Consider the following 20,697-nt stretch of genomic DNA (forward strand, 5'->3'; position numbering starts at 1 on the left):
AAGGTGAAATGACTGGAAAAAAGTTTCAAAGCCGTTTATTTGTGTTTAATTTGTAACAAAAATACAAATACACTGTAAAATTGATAGGACAACAAAGTCATGACGACAAATGTTTTATGCTACTTAAATTTTAATCTGTTAATCAGGTTTTAACTCATTTTAATTTAGTTATACAAAGATTAACTTAATATTTAAGTCAGTTTGACTGATGTAAGGATCAGATGTAGATTAGAAATTAATGTTTCTTCTATTAAATAGCAACAATAATTAAGATAAATATTTTAATATAATATAATATAATATAATATAATATAATATAATATAATATAATATAATATAATATAATATAATATAATATAATATAATATAATTTTTATTCCAAGTTATACTTCTGAAATATCACCATATATTTTTCAGTGTGAGCAACAACAAAAAATCAACCTCTACTTTGAGAATCAGTCAAACCCCATGTCTGCAACAGTACTAGACTAAAATGTGACTAGCACATGATGTGTTTACACACACATACACACAAAGTGTGTGTTTGAGTGCAGATGTTTTTAGGTCAGTTTCAGGAATTGAGTCTGGCGTCTCGCTCTGATGGAAATATGTTTGTATGTGTGTCTAAGACTAGTACATCCCAGTCTTAGAGCTGTGTTATTTGGGTAGGTTCAGGATAATCCATTCACTCAAAAGAGGATTGAAACGTCGATCTGGTTTTGATGACTTAGATTCAGACTATTGTGTGTTTGGATGTCTGTAGTCAAAGATTTAGTGTACTGGATTTACCGAGAGCGCATGTGTGTCTGTGTGTGAGACCGAGCCATAAGTAGCCAGCAAAATATTCTAGAGATTAATTTGACTATTATTAAACGAAGAGGAGCAGATAATTCTCCCTCTTTCTGTCAGGTCATTATGAGGTCTCGCCTGGCTGTGGCCTACATCTAAAACATTACAACCACAAACAGGGAAGTATGAACATGGAAGAAGTCAAGGTAGAGGTTTGGCTTTTAGATTTAAAAGAGGGATTTTATCTATAGAGCTTTTGTGTTTTGTGAAAAAAGTGCTGTCATTATAATTTTATTAAGACACTCTAGGATTAATGGCTACATTTACATTCACATATTTTATATTACACACTGCATAAATAATAGATGGATGGAAATGCTAAAGTGTTCATAAAATTTAATATGCACATAAACTTTTTTTATTAATATACAAATAAACTGACTTGCAACTCATACTTCGCCTAAAAACTTTTGTTGGTGGAAATCTAAACCAGCCACTCAATCTCAGTCTTCATCTGCACATTCTGAAGGACAAATAATAACTGTGCACAAAATAAAAAAAAAATATATATATATATATATATATATATATATATAAAAATCACAGTAGTTGGCAGAAACGCTTACTTTAAAGTTGTCATGGGTAATGTCCCAATTTATTTTATAATATTTCAAATAAAATAGAAAAGATTACTTTAAATTGTATTGACTAAATGCAGAATAACATTAAAAAAAAAAAAAAAGGATTTTAAAATTTTAATAAAAACATCAACAATCACATTTTTATCACAGTGGAATTCAATGCTGAATACACTAGTCTGGCTGAATACACTAGTCATTTGCTCACCAAAGTCTCTGAACTGTCGGGTGGCTGTGTGTACAGTTAGACAAAATCTGATTAATTAACACCATTGAATTAAACTATTTAATTTCAATTGGCTCTTAACAATAACAATAAAGAAAACAAACAAAGGGTTACATTAAATTTGAATTGACAATCTGGAAACCATCTCCATCATTCTCCCTCTTTTCTCAAATGGGATGGCGGGCCAAATCAGTGGTTACCAGGGGCCAACTTTGGGCATCTCTGATTTATAGTAATAAATAAAGTGTGCTGTTTTTGATTCTGTTTTAAGGTTGATATACATTACTGTAATCAAATGCATATGCGATTTATTATTAAATGTATTATATATTTTATTTACTATTAAATAGATCCATTTTTTCATTTTGATAATATATCTACACAATAAACATTTAACTTAATCTCAAATAATTGTTTAAAGTAAAATTATTATCATCATTATTACTATTGCTACTACTACTACTACTACTACTACTACTACTACGCTCTTGGTGGCGACCTGCTGCAAATCCAGGTTTGTGTAGGTCTACAGCATGAAGAATACAACTAGCCTCTGAGCAAACTGAAGCCCCGTTTACACTAGTGCGTTTTAGTTTTAAAACGGCGTTTTAAAATGAAAATGATCCGTGTCCACACTAGCGTTTTACCCAGCGTTTCTGAACAACTCTCCGTCCACACCAAAACACTGAAAGCGCACATCACGTGACCACACACACACTCTCGGGCAAGCGCTGCAGCAGTTCTACCCAGATGAGAGGTGTGTTGGTCGGACTGCTCATCAAGCATCTCCCGCTGGATCTAATCTCACTATATTTGCTAAACATGATATTTAATTTATCTTGTTGTCGATATCTAACAACATATTTCCCGACTTTGGTCATTTGAATCGATTACTTGTTCACAGGTAACGTGTTTTGGCTGAGTGCAAAGATAAGTTAATAATTAATGGAACCACGTACATTCTGTATATTGACTTATTGCTTGCCTTTATTTCCTATAATGCATAAACATGTGCGTTAAAATTTCATAATGGATATTATTGTTTATTAAAACTGACATTCAGCAAAGCAGAGGATATGTTTCATATTTTCAATGAAAATGAAAGGAGGCAGTGATGTTATATAGGCTCTGTTTTATTATATATATGCATACAGTGTAGAAGAAGCACAACGCCTCAGCATTTCTGCTGTCTGTTAAGTTGTTAATATCAAAATGAAAATAGGCAGTTGAATCATGTTTTCATTTTATTGTTGAGAAAGTGAAAGAACGTAGCCAGAATGATGTGAATAAGGTTATAAAGTAAACTGTTCCCTTTGAAGATTTACCGGACATGTCCTCGAGGGTCTGTTTTCCATATCAAACTTGCGAAGTCTGAACTTACAGGGAGAGGATGGGAGACTAAATTGTGTGTGTAGGCTACTTAATATTGAGAAAAAAGCCCTAATCAGATAGGCGAATGTCTGCAGCCCGGCCTCCATTTTCAGATGTCTCCGTTTTCCCCATCCACACTGAGATGGAGCAGCAGCGTTTTAGAATGAAAACGGCCTCTCCAGCATTTTCGAAACGCTCCATTTTCAGCGCTCAAAAACTCCGGCGTAGTCTGGACGGATGGCGTAACCGTGGCAAAACTTATTCGTTTTAAAACGAAAATGCATTAGTGTAAACGGGGCCTGAGAGAAGATCTCATGAGCTCCGCTGCTGCTACTATTGGCTGTCGCTCAAGAAAGTCGCTTTTCATTTGTATAACGTTAAAGGATTCTCAACTTTGTCGCATCACTTGACATGTCCACTTATTCGATGTTGCTCACATAGATGAAGGCGGCAGGAAGTAGCTTACTCTTCATTAAAATAAATGGTCACTTGTTACTTTGAGGTGAGTGAGGATCACGTGAGCTCTACTAGTGCTCCTATTGGCTGTCGTTCAATAAAGTCGTTGTTGATTTGCATAAAGTTAAAGGATTCTCAGCTTTGTTGCATCGCTCAACTCGCCCACCTGGTCGGTAAAGTGCCGGCTGGAAGTGCGATATGCACATAATTATAGCAGCGTTTTTTAATGACACTGTACAACAATAATATTTTTACAGTACTGTGATGGTTGGGTTTAGGGTTGGGGTGGGAGAAGGCTTTAAAAAATAAAACATATTGGGTAATTTAATAGATAACATAAATAATACTCGGTACAACTACTGTTTTTATGTTACTTTGACGGTTGGGTTTAAAGTTGGGGTGGGGGTAGATGTTATTAAAATACAATAAATGGGAAATTTAATAAATAATATAAATAATTCTAGTTAACCATATCCGATCTAGCAACAACCCACCTGGTCACCAATGGTCGCTTACGTAGACGGAGGTCATCAGAAGTTGCTCACTATTTTGTTAAAATGAACACTCGCTTGTTGATTTGCCGCTGATAGTCACTCTTAAAGTCCGTGCACACAGAGACGTTTTTTGCTTGCGTTTTCCCTCAACGTTTAACGCCTCTTGACTAAATAAAGGGCGTCAATGTGATTGTGCACACCAACGCAAAAAACGTCATTTTTTTCTGTTGACACATCATGTCAAAACCTTCTCCACCAATCAGGTTGGCACTTTTGTTCATGTGCACGGAACTGCTAAAGTTACAGTAAATAGCACTTGGTGGCGCTCAAGCGCAAAACGGTCAATGTGAGCGTATATTGAAGAAGATGCCCAGAGGCGATATGAACGTGGAGCTGCTTATTGAACTGGTGAACAATAATCATTAATGCATTGGTAGAGCTGGAGCTGCTGCTTGAACCATTCATAACCACAAGCGTGTCAACTTTGTCTTCTTCTTCTGTGTTACAAGCGGGTGTCAGAAGCTTAAAGTTGTGTAGCGCCATCTAACGTCAAGAAGTGATTTTGCATACTCTCCTGCTTGACGCCAGTGAAAATTGCTTGGGGTTGAATCCGGATAAAACGCTGACGATAAACGCAAATGAAAAGCGATGTGTAAGAGCCTTTAGTGTGAATTAGGCTTGGCTTTAGTCACACACTGCACTCACATGTTGCACAAAATCACATTATTCACTTATTTATCCTAAGCCACTTACAAATAAAATCTATTTATAAATATTTTTCTTAAATACACAAATGTATTAGAATTTTATAAAATTATTTTTGACTACTACTACTGAAAGTAAAAATGCATTATTACTGTCCAGTAAAATTATTTTTTTTCTGTCAATATTAATTTGGTTTAAAACTCTTTTTTTTTGTGTGTGTAAAGCACAATTCTGCAACTTCATTCAGCTTTTTCCACATTATAGAAATCATATGGCATAGCATAGGATGGAATTCAAAGACATGCAAAAAATAACATCCAGATAAATAGTATCCATATTCGGAATGACATGAAGGTAAATGCCAGCAATGAAAAACTAGTAATTATTATACAATATGTACTGTCTCTTTAAGAATGCCAAATTTGCATGACAGCAAAAAAAAAGGGTTCATTGGAAGTGAAAGTTGGAGGTCAAGGACCAGGGAAACAAATGAATGAAGGAAAAATACAGTAATAACATGGTGGGAGAGTGCATGAGAGTTGTTAATCTCTCTCTGTGCTGCTCTGTGTCCTGCTGCCCGTCCATATGGCTGTGTATGTATGTGTGAGAGAGTAAAAATGAAGGAGAAATTGGATGCAAGGTGACTGACACATGCCATCATTCATGTAACAGGACGGCTGGATTAAACAATAACCTCTGCGTTGCTGTTTTGTGACTGCTGCTGATGGTTTTTATGCGGGTCTGCCAGGACAAAGACACAGCTTATGACTTCGGACCACAGATTGCTGCTTTATCTCTAGCAGGAAAGCCTGGTTTAATTATCTGCCTAAGCCCATTAACAGAGCAACAGACAGGACCATTGTGTAGCATCTTTCTCTTTGTCTTACAGTCGTTCTCTTTTTCTCTATACGTATTATATTCCAAATGCATAATAAAATAATATAATCTTGTTCTAAACTTGTATGCAGTTAATCAACCTTTTCTGTACAAAACAAATGCAGATTGTTTTTTGAAAATTGGCAAATTATTGAATAAATAAATTAATCAATAAAGACAGACAGACAGACAGACAGACAGACAGACAGACAGACACTACACAACTTGCATCTCTTCTTCAAAACTATGAATGATGTATAAGCATCTCAGGCTGACAGAAAAGAGATGAGGTGGAGAAAACCTAAAGTGAACTAAGACTGTTCCCACCTCAGTTGACCACTGGCTACTAGTCTCCAATGAGTCTGTCTTATATAACAGAAGGAGATGATGTTTCCTTCTCAGCTAATCACTCAAATTACTTCTGAGGGCCACAGAGGAGAAAAGAGCACTTCACATTTACTGTACAGTTCACACCAGGTAGAGCATGGTACGTCCATCCATCCATCCATCCATCCATCCATCCATCCATCCATCCATCCATCCATACATCCATCCATCCATCCATCCATCCATCCATCCATCCATCCATCCATCCATCCATCCATCCATCCATCCATCCATCCATCCATCCATCCATCTATCTATCTATCTATCTATCTATCTATCTATCTATCTATCTATCTATCTATCTATCTATCTATCTATCTATCTATATGTCTGTCTGTCTATCTATCTGTCTATCAGTTTCTATCAATCCATACATCCATCCATATCTGTCTGGCTGTGTTCGTCCATCTGTTTTTTAAATTTTCTAATGTCAGTCTATCTGCATCGTCTGTCAATTTTAGTCTTCGATTGTATATGAGAGTGGTAGTTGTCATCACAGAAAACTCCTAAGCTGTAATTTTGTCCCGACACACTGCCAATCGACCAGCGAGGGGTAATTGCCTTTCTTTAGGCTGCCAACAGGATTTGAAGTCTTTCATCAGCACCTTAACAGAAGCCGAGTGAAAGCAGCCGTTGTTCTTTTAGGGCGGTTATTAGGTTTGCACACCTGAGGCACTCCAATCAGTGGTCAGAAGTAAGTGAGATATACAGCCAGTGTCAGACCCTCGGCCACACGTCTCCTTTCTCTCGCTCTCTTTTTCTCTTATGGCAGCTATGAGGGTGAAGACAGGCATGAATACTGAGACAAAATGCTTTATTTTAAAGATGGTCCCCAAGGCATGGCATCTCTCCCAGTGCCGTATGCATTTTTTTGCCTGTACATGTCCGTCCATTGATTTATCTCCTCACAGCCGGCCCTCAGAGAGGCCTGTGCTCCAGTGGCCGCCATAATAGTTCCATCATTCACTTTACAAATGTTTGAGGTGAATTTATTGTTTTCTTTTTTTATTGATATTACCTATCTATCTATCTATCTATCTATCTATCTATCTATCTATCTATCTATCTATCTATCTATCTATCTATCTATCTATCTATCTATCTATCTATCTATCTATCTATCTATCTATCTATCTATCTATCTATCTATCTATCTATCTATTTATCTATCTATCTATCTATCTATCTATCTATCTATCTATCTATCTATCTATCTATCTATCTATCCATCCGTCCATCCATCCGTCATTCTATCCGTCCATCCATCCATCCATCCATCCATCCATCCATCCATCTATCTATCTATCTATCTATCTATCTATCTATCTATCTATCTATCTATCTATCTATCTATCTATCTATCTATCTATCTATCTATCTATCTATCTATTTATCTGTCTGTCTGTCCGTCCATCCGTCCGTCCACCCATCCATCCATCCATCATCCATCCATCCATCCATCCATCCATCCATCCATCCATCTTCCTTCAACACCAGCCATCTAGCACCGCTCACACTAAAAGCTCACTGGTCCAAAATAAAACAATAAGCATTTTTGACCGGATCACATCACACAACAGATTCTGATTGTCTATTCACTATTTTTCCAGACAAATTGCCTGTCACTAGTTAGGAAAGAGTAAAGTTCAGGGATGCAGAGTGGATCAAACCTATGACCTTGTATATGAGAGTTAGCCTAGTTGCATTTACTGGCTAGTCAATGCAAACATAGTGACATTTAAAGAATGCTTTCAAGTAGAAATGTAAGCCGCAAATGTATTTCTGGATGCCCTCCACTATATAATCCGCACTAACATCTGCATGTGAGTGTTTATGAGTACAGTAATGTCATGAAGAGATAGCTTTAGTGCATGATTTGTTTTGTAAGGCAAGAAATCTCATTTCAAAGGTGAGGTGTTTGATATTCTACTCTTAGTGTTTGTTTGCTTCTTGTGGCGAACGTATTTGTTCTCTGGTCTCCTCTATGATGGCACAGCATAATATATCAGCTACACAACGCACAAAATTCAGTTAAAGTCCAAATACACACCCTAGCGACGATGTGATTACTTAGTCTCCTCTACGTGACTTTGCTTTCCTAATTGGCACATGGATGATGACATTTTCATTGTATGGTAATGTATCTTGCTGACCCAGTTGTCATTGTGTGTGTGTGTGTGTGTGTGTGTGTGTGTTCTCACAGGTGTAAAGGAGCGTCACACTATGGACTCTCTGCAGAGAGAAAGCGTCGCTCTCAGGAGGGCGACTGCACAGACAGCACCTCAGAGCTCACTCTGGCAGCACTGCCCGGCGAGGGTTGCCCCTCCTCAGCCATCGCCCTCCTATCAGATGAGCCTGGCCTGGTTAACCCCGCCTATGAGCCCAGTGTGGAGGATAACAGCCAATCCGGGAGCACCACCAGCCTGGCAGCACGCAGCGGTTCCCGGAAGAGTGAGTGTGAGTGCACACAGTGTATTTGTGTGTATTTGTTTATATCTTAAAAGTGTTGTGTGTATATGTGTTTGTGTGTGTGTGCATGCAAAAGGTTTTATGTATCCTACACTATAAAGAATGCAGAGTTCCACACAATGCATTTATGTTGTCCCAACACAAATCGATTAAGTTAGATTAACACATTTAAGTGGACTGAATATAAAATAATTAAGCTGTCCCCAAAAAATCTCAAGAATTGTGTTGTTTTAGCTCATTTTAAATAAGTTGTTTGACCAAGCAGCAAACACATTGTTTTTAATGTATATGGGTAATTCTTTAACTACGGGCACTTTTATGTCCTTTGATCATATATCCAAAAATATATAGAATTTTGTCAAACTTATAATAAAACTTACTTTAAAAAAATTTACTAGCTTTCTATTATATTTTTTTCATATTATTCAACCTCTTTTTAGGTGTCAAAATCACTGTTTTCGCCTTGTCGCACACTCAGAGTATTATACTTTAACAATATTAATAAAATATTATGTAGCTGGTAACTTTTAATGTATCTTAATTAAGTACTTGTAAAATAGGTTAAATATTTTATAGTTTTTAACGTAAGACTATAATCAAAAAAATTTTATACTTAACATAGCTGTCGCACAGTTTCAGTGTCATTTCCAACACTGTAATGTCGCTTAAAAAGGTTTGTGTGAAAGATTGTTTAGGTGGTTTATATGAAAATGATTAGTGACATCAGAACACATGTTCAAGATTGAGGGAATTTTTATCAACAACACTTGAAGAAAAATCAAGATAAATATTGCTTGATAAGGAAATACATTTATTTAGTCATTCCAAAACATGCTGTACCTTCAAAGGTGTTTTTAAAAACCAAACAAAATTAAGGTAAATAAGAGTGTTTTGTATACATGAAACGCTAGTATCAATTCAAAGCTAATCGGTGAAGCTATCTTTAATTTTTTAACAATAAACTGTAGAATTGTCATTTCCTCCTCTGTCATTTCCATCCATCCATTCATATACACACACACACACACACACACACACACACACACACACACACACACACACACACACACACACACACACACAACACACACAAACAAACACACACACACACACACACACACACACACACACACACACACACACACACACACACACACACATACTAAATTCAACATTTTGCATTTAAACATTTTTTTTTTTTTAATATTTCCCAAATGATGTTTAACAGAGTAAGGAAATTTTCACATTATGTCTGATAATATTTTTTATTTTGGAAAAAAGTCTGTATTTTGGCTAGAATGAAAGTAGTAAAAAAAAAAAAAAAACATTTTAAGGTCAATATTAGCCCCTTTAAGCTATATTTTCTCTTGATTGTCTGTAGAAAAAACCATCATTATATAATAACTTGCCTAATTACCCTAATCTGCCTATTTAACCTAATTAACCTAGTTGGGTCTTTAAATGTCACTTTAAGCTGTATAGATGTGTCTTGAAAAATATTTTGTAAAATTTTACTTACTGTCATCATGGCAAAGATAAAATAAACTAATTATTCGAAATTAGTTATTCAAACTATTATGTTTAGAAATGTGTTGAAAAAAATCTTCTCTCCGTTAAACAGAAATTGGGGAAAAAATAAACAGGGGGACTAATAATTCAGGGGGGCTAATAATTCTGACTTCAACTGTATGTTTTTGAATTGCTTTTATTCTAAGATTTATTATTATTATTATTATTATTTAGTATAGCACCATTTTCTTTTGGAGATGTTCCATGCAATTGTCTTTTCCTTTCTCACAATTATTGAGAGAGCTACAGCATTCTGAGTAATGTCATTTATTCAAAGTTGCCCTCTGCACCACTAATGTCATTTGTAATGCAAAAATCAATTCAAACTGCACATCTATAAAGACTCTGCTGAGACACATAAATTATTTAGCATTTAAAGACAAAGATTAAGAAAGAGAAAAGTGTAAATGCCATGTGAACACTTTATGACCTCCACACATCGGTTTCAGTTTCTGACATTGCCTCAAAACGTGAAGCATGGAGAATGGGGACAATAAATGCTGCTGCCCCAGCAGTTCTGGCTTTAGGACTGAAAACAGTGTGACACTGCAGCTGAACAAGCTGTCTGCATCCACTCTGCCCAATGCCATTTTAAACCTTGTTCAACAGGACTGAATGACTGAAAGAGTTGAAAAATGCAACCATTGTTATTAAATTGAACATAAAGAACATTTGAACACCATTATATTTGTTTACCGAAACTTTCATATGTGATGTCATCACACAGACATGCAGAAACAGTATCCAGCACAGCTCTGTGCTGATTCAGGTCTGACCTGAGGTTCTTACTGCAGTGTCCACAGTTCATCATCAGCAGGTGCTGCTTACTTCAGATGTTTATCGTTTGGTCTGCAGGTGCAATGTCCAGTATTCTGAGGGTCAAACTTTTTTTTTTTTCACCAAGTAAATCATTTATTCGTTCATTTTCCTTCAACTTAGTCCCTTTATACTGTACATCATGGGTCACCTCAGCGGAATGAACCGCCAACTTATCCAGAATATGTTTTACACAGCGGATGCCATTCCAGCTCTCCCCAGATCTGGGAAACATCCATCCATACACACTCATTCACACACATACACTACAACCAGTTTAGTTCATTCAATTCATCTAAACCACATCGTCACCTTGGAATTATAAGATTCTATCTGCGTTCTAAATGATTTTGAGATATTGAGCTTCAAAGTTTTTGCATTCCATATAGCAAAGAGCAATTGTGTAACATTTGTTTTTTAAATAAAAAGTCTTAAAATGTAAACAACTAGGCTTAATTGTCCATAGTGAGTGTGTGTGTGAATGTCTGTGTGTATGTTTCCCAGAGATGGGTTGCGGCTGGAAGAGCATCCACTGTGTAAAAACTTGCTGGATAAGTTGGCGGTTCATTCTGAAACAGTTTTATCAAAAATGTCTCAAACTATTATACAACACCCATTCTTGTCAATTGACAATTTAAAAAAAAACTTTTAGATCCACTTCATATGTTGACTATACAGTTTTAAGTTGTGTCTGCTAATTTGATCTGTTTCTTGCAAATAAATTATATCAATAAACAAGCTCAAGCTTTCAAGTTTCAAGGTTTCAGGCCACAATAATTTTACGTGATCTACATTAGACACTATAAAACAATATACTGTTAGATGAGTTATACAATTGCACTGGTATTTATGGACAGACAATAAAAAGGTTTAGACCCTCACCTTGTCAGACTGTTGTCACTTGGTTTATTTAATCAGGCGATTATGTAAAATTGAGAATAGTAAACCATGCCAAAAGGATCTGTCTTAGGCCTTCTTCAGTTTTCAGAATATATGCTGCCTGACTGATTGTAACCAGAATGTACAAAGGACATGTCCAGACATGCTTGGGCAGAGAAGTTTCTCTCTCCTCCTCCTTTCTCAGTCACTTTCTTCATTTCACTCTCGCATTCATTCACAGATCGCAACTTCGACAGGACGTCGGTACGCAGCCGCTCATTTCGGCGCCTGAATAGAGCCTTCAGTGTCCTACGGAGGACCAAGAGTGGGACAGCAGTGGCCAATGACACCACAGAGGAGCGAGACAACCTCAGAAATGCCAACATACCAGCAGAGGGTGAGTGTGAGTGTCCAAATTTTCTATTTTCTCACCTGGTTAGGCTGAAAATATAGCTAATGAACAAACTGAATGCCAACTTGGGACCAGTTAGAATCAAAGAAATGTAGCCAGTAGACCAGTTAGACCAAATTAAACCAGATAATAACAAAGCTCTGTTTGATGCTATCTTTTGTATTATATTTAGTATTGGTGTTAGGGTCAACATGAAATGTAGTAAACCTGTTAGTAAATGAAGTATAAAGCCCCGTTCACACAATATAAATTTATAATGAAATCTTTATTTATATCCAGAATACAGTATGATTACATTGTTTCTTAACACCAAAACACATTTTTTGAGATGTTGACAGTCATATATATGTCCCACGCTGCTAAAAACACTATTAGGACACATTTACTTCACAAAAAAAGTGAAAATTGGTTGTTTATGCATTTTTTGAGCAAATTCATTCTTCAAGTTTCGAAGCTACGTCAAGACCATGAGATCCTTGTGTAAATTCTCGCCTGGAGACTGGATGTCTGTACCAGCCAGTGCAACACCCACTCATACACTACAGACAATTTAGCCTAGTTGTTTAAATCTTTGATTCAGCATTAATTAATGAGAAATACTTCCAAGTCTTTTTAGACCACCAATCAGCGCGCTCTATTGTGAATAAGGTGCAACTTCATTAATATGCATGATAAGCTTCGATGACTGTTTACCTGTTACAGTGTTCAGACTTGTGCTGCCAATCGTAAACCAAGTGGAAGAAGAAAATTGTTTGGAGACAAGGGTTGTCAGTGTTGTTTAAAAATGTGCCACAACAAAAGTTTCGTTTACATTTTCCAACAATGAGAGTGAAGCTGCATGTGGACATGTGGATTACAGTGGTCTGCTACAAAGCGACAAAAAAACGTTTGTAAGGAACATTTTTTACCCAAGAGCTTTTCGGTTACACGGTTTCAGTTTGTGTTGATTGTCCTGTCTTTACGATTTTGGTAAGTAGGCAAGATTCTGACGGAATGATAACCTTAAAAAAGTATCATGGTCTCACAGTTTCACGGTATTACGATTACTGCTCTAAAATATGTTCTGTTTAATTGTCTAAACTTTTTTCTCTCTTGAACACAATATATTTTAGTTTGAGAAATATTTTTGAACAGTAAACATGTCAGGCTAAACTTCTGTTTTGTTAAATCTTTTCAAAAATAGATTTTTTATAATTTAAAATGGCATATTTTGCTATCTTTTCTGTTGGAGATTCTGTTGTCCTTAAAAAAAAATAAAAAAACAGAAAAAAAAAAATCGTACACATACCTTAGGAATGGTATTGCTGAAAATTTTGACGGTTTTAAAACCTTTAAACTGCGTTATACCTTAAAACTGGCTATTGTCCCAATTGGTAAGTGTTTGATCAATGTTCGCTGTTTATGTTTATTCAGATGGCAAAGTTCTCTTTCAGTTTTTAAAGTTCTCTTTCAGTTTTTAAAGACATACCTTGGTCAAAATGATTTAGTTACTAAATTTACAGTACGTTAATATCACTTCAATATTATGGACTGAAAGATCCGCTGTAAATGCTGCTTTCCTAATGTAAACATGTAAACACCTCAATCTAACTATTATCGTCATGTAGGATTTTCAGCGCATTTTGTGACAGGATAGTTTGTACACACATGTCACTTACCGGTTCCTTGCTTTGACCGAGAAATGCGTATGTTTATTTTTCTCCCATATAGCATGCAGTATTAAACATTCCAGTAAAACAACACTCTTCCAGCAGTTCCTCGCATCCAATATCTCTTTAGTCACCAGGGGCTTGCATGAAATGTTTCTGAATGAAAGTAAAAGTGCCAAACTGCGGTTAAAGTCGACAAATTAAGAATGAAACAACTGAAACTACATGAAACTCTGTGGTAAATGTGGATAGCGTAGTGACGTGATGATGTTAATCATATTATGTGCTATAACATGTAAAACGGGATCATGAAAGGAACAATCAAAAAGTAACTCATGTAAACACTTTTTTTCATATTATTGTTTTATTCAGATTAAGGCAAATAATTTGATGACTGATGTCCATGTTAATGTAGTCACTGTCTGTCTCCCCTATGTCTGTTTTGCCGCTGTCAAAATCAGAGCATGCATGTACTGAAATTCCCCTTTTCATGCAAACCCTTCCCTCTTTCGCCACTCGACACTCCCACCTAACCAAAGCTGGACACCCACTTTCCTCACTATTTTCAAACTATAGGTGTGAAAATACCTTGTTGAATTGGGGGGGGGTTCAAGGCCCTTTCAAAGCACATGGTTAAGTTTTGTAATTTGTTGAATGCTTAGGTTTGTTGGTTGGGTTTTGCTCTGTTTTAAAATTGATTCCAAAGTTATTGTTCTTCTGTGCCATTATCCTTATAGTTGTGGTGGATTTGCTAACAATATAGTTATTGTCCTTGGTGCGAGGTATTAAAATCTCATTGTGTCATTAATATTCGCTTAAGAACCGGAAATGGCATATTCGAGGTCAGTCACAAAATCAGACATATTCTCAGCCTTGGGGAATGAATGTTCCCATCACTATCGTTGAGTAGCATGTTAAAACAATGTCAATGGATAATAAAGGAGAAAGGGAGTGTGTCAGAAGGTGACAGTCTGGTTTGGGTCCGCTCAGCACCGCAGTAGCATATGGTCCTTTAATAATGCAGACGGAGCCTGAGGAGCCTTGTCAGAGAGAGACAGAGAGGAAATAAAGCAAGCAGTGTGTCGGGACAGAGAGACTGGACAGATGAACGCTGAGTGCGAGGGTTGCTTTCTGAATGTAAACAAAAGAGGAAAAGAGACTGGAAATGAGTGAGGAAAATACTGATGAGCAAGTGTGTGCGCGCTTTCGTTATGTAACACCCTGGTTGCGGTAGTAATGAGCTTCACTTTCTCTTTCCCTGCAAGCAATCAGAAGTGATGAGAGGAAAATATTGACTTTGAAAGAGAGAAACTGCAGATTGTGGAGAACAGGGGGATATGTGTGTGTGTGTGTGTGTGATGGCAATGGAGAAAGAAGGGATGGATAAAGATAAGGAGAGACTCACTAGAGATTGTTACTGAATCCAGCTGTAGTATTACAGTACTGTATGTTCAGGCACAGGTGCAGTACAAATTGTTCACCCAGAACAAATACAAACATACAGTGTGAGCTTATTATGAACCCATTTACAATGTATATCCTTACAGTATATCTGCATAATTCCATTCTAGCTCTATGGCTGCACACAGTGCCTTCAGTCATTTAGATTTCACTGATATTTTGGCTAAATTTAAGTTTCAATGTTTTAACCACACAGACTTGAAAATGCATTCAAATGTTAACATCTAATAATGTTTTTATTATTGTTATTATTGGTTTATTATGTACTGTATACACGAAAATATTAAGAGACAGTTAAAAGATTCTTGGGATTAAGGCTGGGCGATTTGGCCTAAAATCAAAATCTCGATTAACTGAACATTCAAACTTGATTACAATTAATGAACGGTTATTTCATTTATTTATTTTGCCCTCATAGTTCACTGACAAGTTTTGTAAATTAAACCTGCTGACAAATTACAAATGAAAGATTTTTGAATGAAGAGTGTATTATTCATTTCATCCATTCATTTCTTTGTCGGCTTAGTCCATTTATTAATCTGGGGTTGCCACAGCGGAATGAACCGCCAACTTATCCAGCACATTTTTACACAGCAGATGCCCTTCCAGCTGCAACCCATCTCTGGGAAACATCCACACACACACACACATTCACACCCACTCTCGCACATGACTATGGACAATTTAGCCTACCCAATTCACCTGTACTGCATGCTTTTGGATTGTGGGGGAAACCGGAGCACCCGGAGGAAACCCACTTGAACGCAGGGAGAACATACAGTACAAACTCCAAACAGAAAAGCCAACTGAGCTGTGGATCGAACCAGCGACCTTCTTGCTGTGAGGCGACAGCACTACCTACTGCGCCACTGCATCGCCCAAGAGTGTATTACTTAATTGAAAAATAATTGAAGGAAACACACACTACACTACTACCTATGATTATTTATTGAACATCAATGCTGAACAACTGTAATTAAAGGTAAACGATTATAGGTTTTGATTTCGATTACTTTTCGATTAATCATCATCTTTACTTGGGATTCACAATTTATATTATATTTATGTTACCATATGAGTAAAATGTCATTTTTATTCAGTAAACTACCAATAATATTTCCTTCCATTTTAAAATAAAGGTTGTCATTTAGAATTTGTATAATTCTTAATTTTTTTTTAATTAAATAATAAAAAATATTTAAGTTTTTCAAAATGTTTACATTCATTTTAGACAACACAGCATCAATACAGTTTTAGCTTCAAAATAGTTTAGAAATCAATATTTGGTAGTATATTTTCCCAAATTTTTTAAATCGTAGTATTCAAATTTTTAAATTAACCCTAATTTTTAACCCAAATGCAACAAAAGGAAAAGTGTTTGGGGTTGTTTTTTTTTTCATAAAAAACTTTGAATGTCCACCTGTTACAAGAAAGTTGGGTAACAATGCAGCACTGATTCATGTGCAGTTCATTATGGGTCGTTGTAGAGGCAGAAGATCATCAACAGAAGCACAAAAAAAAACAAAAAAAAACATGAGGGTGATTCAATAGTCTGGGTACAAGCAATGGTCATAACAAACACGGCAAAGAAACTAAACATAAACAAGGCTAGGAACACTGACAAGGCTAGAAACAAAACAGGAGAATCAGGACGTACACGGAAAACTAAGTAATGACTAACTAATGTTTGTGTGGGATACATAAATAGTACAGAAATCAGTCCATGATACAAAACCAGCAGTGGGTGAGAGATCAGTTTAAAATCAGGAACTGGTGTGTGCTCAATGCATGTTGGTAAAAGTAGTTCATTAATATGGTGCTTGTAATTCTCGAGCGATTTGCAGTCCCTAGATTGCTGGTGATTGTTACACCACCAAAGCTGGTCAGTAAAAATTATCAAACTGGTGAAATATGTTTTTATGAAATATGATTACAATTTAAAATTGCGAGTTTCAATATTGGAAAAACATGCTTAAATCAAATTAATTGCTGGTTTATTTCTTATTTTCAAATATTCAGCATCATGGCACTCTTACAACACTCACAACAGGCACTCTTAACAATTGTGTAGTTCCTTGAAAAAAGAAATGGTTTGACAAATGAAAAGTTGAATAAATTACATTTGTTGTTATTAGACATAAATTTTTCCCTGTCAGTTTTAATCAACACAACTACTTTTACATAAAACAACGAATTACTATTATAAAAAATAACATATTAGCTCCAGATTTTTGATCAGCACTACAGTATGCACATTTGTCTGTGGAAAAAAGTTTAATTTTACTTAAAACTCACCCCTTTAATTGTAAGATTTATCTTAATGCATTCATATAAAGTCTCTGCCAGCCTTGCATCCACCGACAGACCACTGTAATGCTTTTTTAAGTCCTGCAGTCATGCTTGGCCTGGCTTTACTCTGGACAGATGCCCTGTTTGTGTAGCACTGAAAGTGATGATCATGTGGAGTTCAGTTCACTGATTACACAAACTCTCTCTCTCTCTGTTTCAGTATTCGCATTACCTCAGCTGCATCATCTAATCCCTGATGGTGAGGTCACCAGTATTAAGATCACCAGGGCAGATCCTTGTGAACCACTGGCAATCAGTATTGTTGGTGGCAATGAGACCCCTCTAGTACGCATCCTCATACAAGACATCTACCGCGAGGGGGTCATCGCTCGGGATGGAAGGCTACTACCTGGAGATATGATTCTTAAGGTGCGTATGTGTGCAAGAGCTGAGATTACGTCAATGTACAGTAGGAGCAAATCACCCCGGTTTTGATAGCACATGTTGTCACCATCTGTTGTTCAGAGGAGCAACGTGTTAGGATTCTGCATGTAGACATTTTAATGCCTTTTGCTTTCATTTTTAATTTGATCATGTTATATAAAATAAGCAGAGATGCTCTTATATTTACATTTAAGCTGTGATTATGTTAATGTCCCATAAGCCTAAAAAAGCAGATATGCAGCATTCCCAGAATCAACATTAGAACCAGCTTTATATTCCAAGTCTGTACAAACATGCAAGGAATTCATTGTGGGTTCCAGGAACTTTGTATACATAGATATATAACACAAGAACACTAGAAAAACATTTGAATAAGTCAACTGGCGGTTCATTCCACTGTGGTAGTCCCTAATAAATCAGACACTAAGATGAAGGAAAATGAGTGAGTGCATTGGAATAAATTAGATTAATAAAAATAAGAATTTAAAATATATTTTAAAAACAATAAAACAACGTAGATCTAGATATAATGGCATATGTAAAAATGTACTGTAAGGACACTATAAATAAAATAATGTGTATTTATAAAGTAACCATTCTATTGTTGCATATAAGAGTACTGGATTACTGGTTTTAAAAATATGCAGTAATTGGTGTGTTAGCTGTTTAGATGGAGATGTGGACATGGACAGAATTTTATGTCTAGATGTACTAGTCTATGCTAATGAACGGATGAATAAAAATAACGCTAAATAAAATTAACATTTAAAATTTGATCTTTCAGTAGTGTGTTTCTTGCTATTAATCCCATGCATGTTAATGAATGAATGAATAAAAATAACACTAAATAAAATTAACATTTAAAATGTGGCCTTTCAATAGTGTGCTAATTTATGCAATTAATCATACTTAAAATTAAAATATGTATGCTAACAACCAGCTAGATGTACATCCTATCTTACATAAAGCTTATACAAACTACAAACACTTATATCAGGTAAATGCAACCTTCAATTTTAATTGTGATTAGGCATTGGCTGATATAAGATTCTGAAGGTATGATAACCTTATATAAAAAATGCTTCCAAGGTATTGTGCTCTAAATTATGTTCTTTTTAAATGTCTGGGTAAAAAACTAAAACTTTTACCCCTTTGAACACAATATATTTTCTTTTGAGAAACACTTAAAATATTTTGGAGCAGTAAACATGTCAGCCTAAGTAATTCAAATGAATCATTGACTGATTCTGTCTTCATTAGTTTAAAAAAAATAACAGATTTATTTACCATTGATTAATTTTTTATATCTTTTCTGCTGGAGATACTATTGCCCTAAAAACAAACAGAAAATTATAATAAAAAAAAAAAAAATCATCTTACAAATACCATAGGAATGATATGGCAGAAGACGTTGGCGGTTTTAAAACCTTGACTTTTCCAAACCACGATATACCTTGAAAACGGTTATCATCCAAAGCCTAATTGTGATTAATCCTAAATAATTGTTTGACAGTACTACATGAAACTCAGGCTTTTGGAATTGGTTATGATATATCATTCTCTGCTGTTTGAGCTTTAAACATGTACATAATCATAAATTAATCATCTCATACTGTGTGGTCTCTTCAGGTAAATGGCATTGACATCAGTAACGTGCCTCACTGTTATGCCGTGGCGGCTCTGAAGCAGCCGTGCACACTTCTGCGGTTGACCGTCCTGCGAGAGCAGCGCCATCGCTACCGCTCCCATCATCACTCCCCCACCGAGGCCTTCCCTGCCCACACGGCCACCATTCGGGATGACAGCCTGCATGTGGTCCTTGTTAAAAGAGCTCCCGATGAGCAGCTGGGCATCAAGCTGGTGCGCAGGCCTGATGAGCACGGCGTCTTCATCTTCCACCTGCTGGAGGGGGGACTGGCGGCCCGTGACGGCAGGCTGCGGGTAGACGACCGTGTGCTGGCCATTAATGGCCACGATCTGAGATATGGTGCCCCAGAACACGCCGCGCTGCTTATTCAGGTGAGGAGCTGTTGTGTGTATAAAAAGTGCTGTAGGGCTGATGTCAAAACTTTGAAGAAACTACCTCGATATTGCCCAATGGGGGTTTATAATAGGTGGTTGTTTTAATTACTGAGTAAAATAATGTCTGTAAACATAACTTGACAATATTTGAATGTTAATCTTATCAGACTAGCAACACAAATGTTATGACATGAATGAATGATATATATCTTTTATACAGTTGAAGTCACAATTATTAGCCCTCCGGAATTTCTATTGTTTATTTTTTTTCTCAATTTCTGTTTAACGGAAAGATTTTTTTCAACACATTTCTAAACATAATGGTTTTAATTACTCATTTCTAATAACTGGTTTATTTTATCTTTGCCATTGTTACAGTCACCAGCGATCTAGCTACTGCAGATCACTGAAAACTTCACTTTCACTTTCACCTCCACAGGAACTACAAATCCTGTCATGCATCTCACACACACCTGTTCCTGTTTAACATTGATTACACTCACACAACCAGAACATCATGATTAAATGATTATATGGACTATAAATACACCACACTTGCACACACAGCACTAAGCCTAGTTTTTTCTGTAATCTTTACGAAGCTGGTTTCCTTGCCTTGTTTTCCTGTGCCGTGTTTGATCTCTACTTTTTTTCACTAATTTTGATGTTGGCCGCCTGAACCATCTCTTGCCTATTTTTGACAATTCTTTTGGATTGCCTTTGATGATTCTGTTTGCTCTTGTGA

General features: G+C 36.2%; 1 protein-coding gene across 15 annotated transcripts in view; it reads left to right on the forward strand.

The window, feature by feature from the left end:
- lnx1 (ligand of numb-protein X 1) overlaps positions 1-20,697 on the forward strand; it is a 72,011-nt gene that overhangs the window by 33,692 nt on the left and 17,622 nt on the right. For 3 of the 15 annotated variants that reach the window (XM_087297270.1, XM_087297278.1, XM_087297274.1), the window contains 4 exons: positions 8,146-8,399; positions 11,917-12,078; positions 17,707-17,915; positions 19,560-19,949. In XM_087297270.1, coding sequence (XP_087153396.1) covers positions 8,146-8,399; positions 11,917-12,078; positions 17,707-17,915; positions 19,560-19,949 — 1,015 coding nt within the window. 15 annotated transcript variants of the gene reach the window in all.

The sequence above is a fragment of the Danio rerio genome, chromosome 20, assembly GCF_052040795.2.
Source record: "Danio rerio strain M-AB ecotype USA chromosome 20, GRCz13ab, whole genome shotgun sequence".
Classification (NCBI taxonomy): domain Eukaryota; kingdom Metazoa; phylum Chordata; class Actinopteri; order Cypriniformes; family Danionidae; genus Danio; species Danio rerio.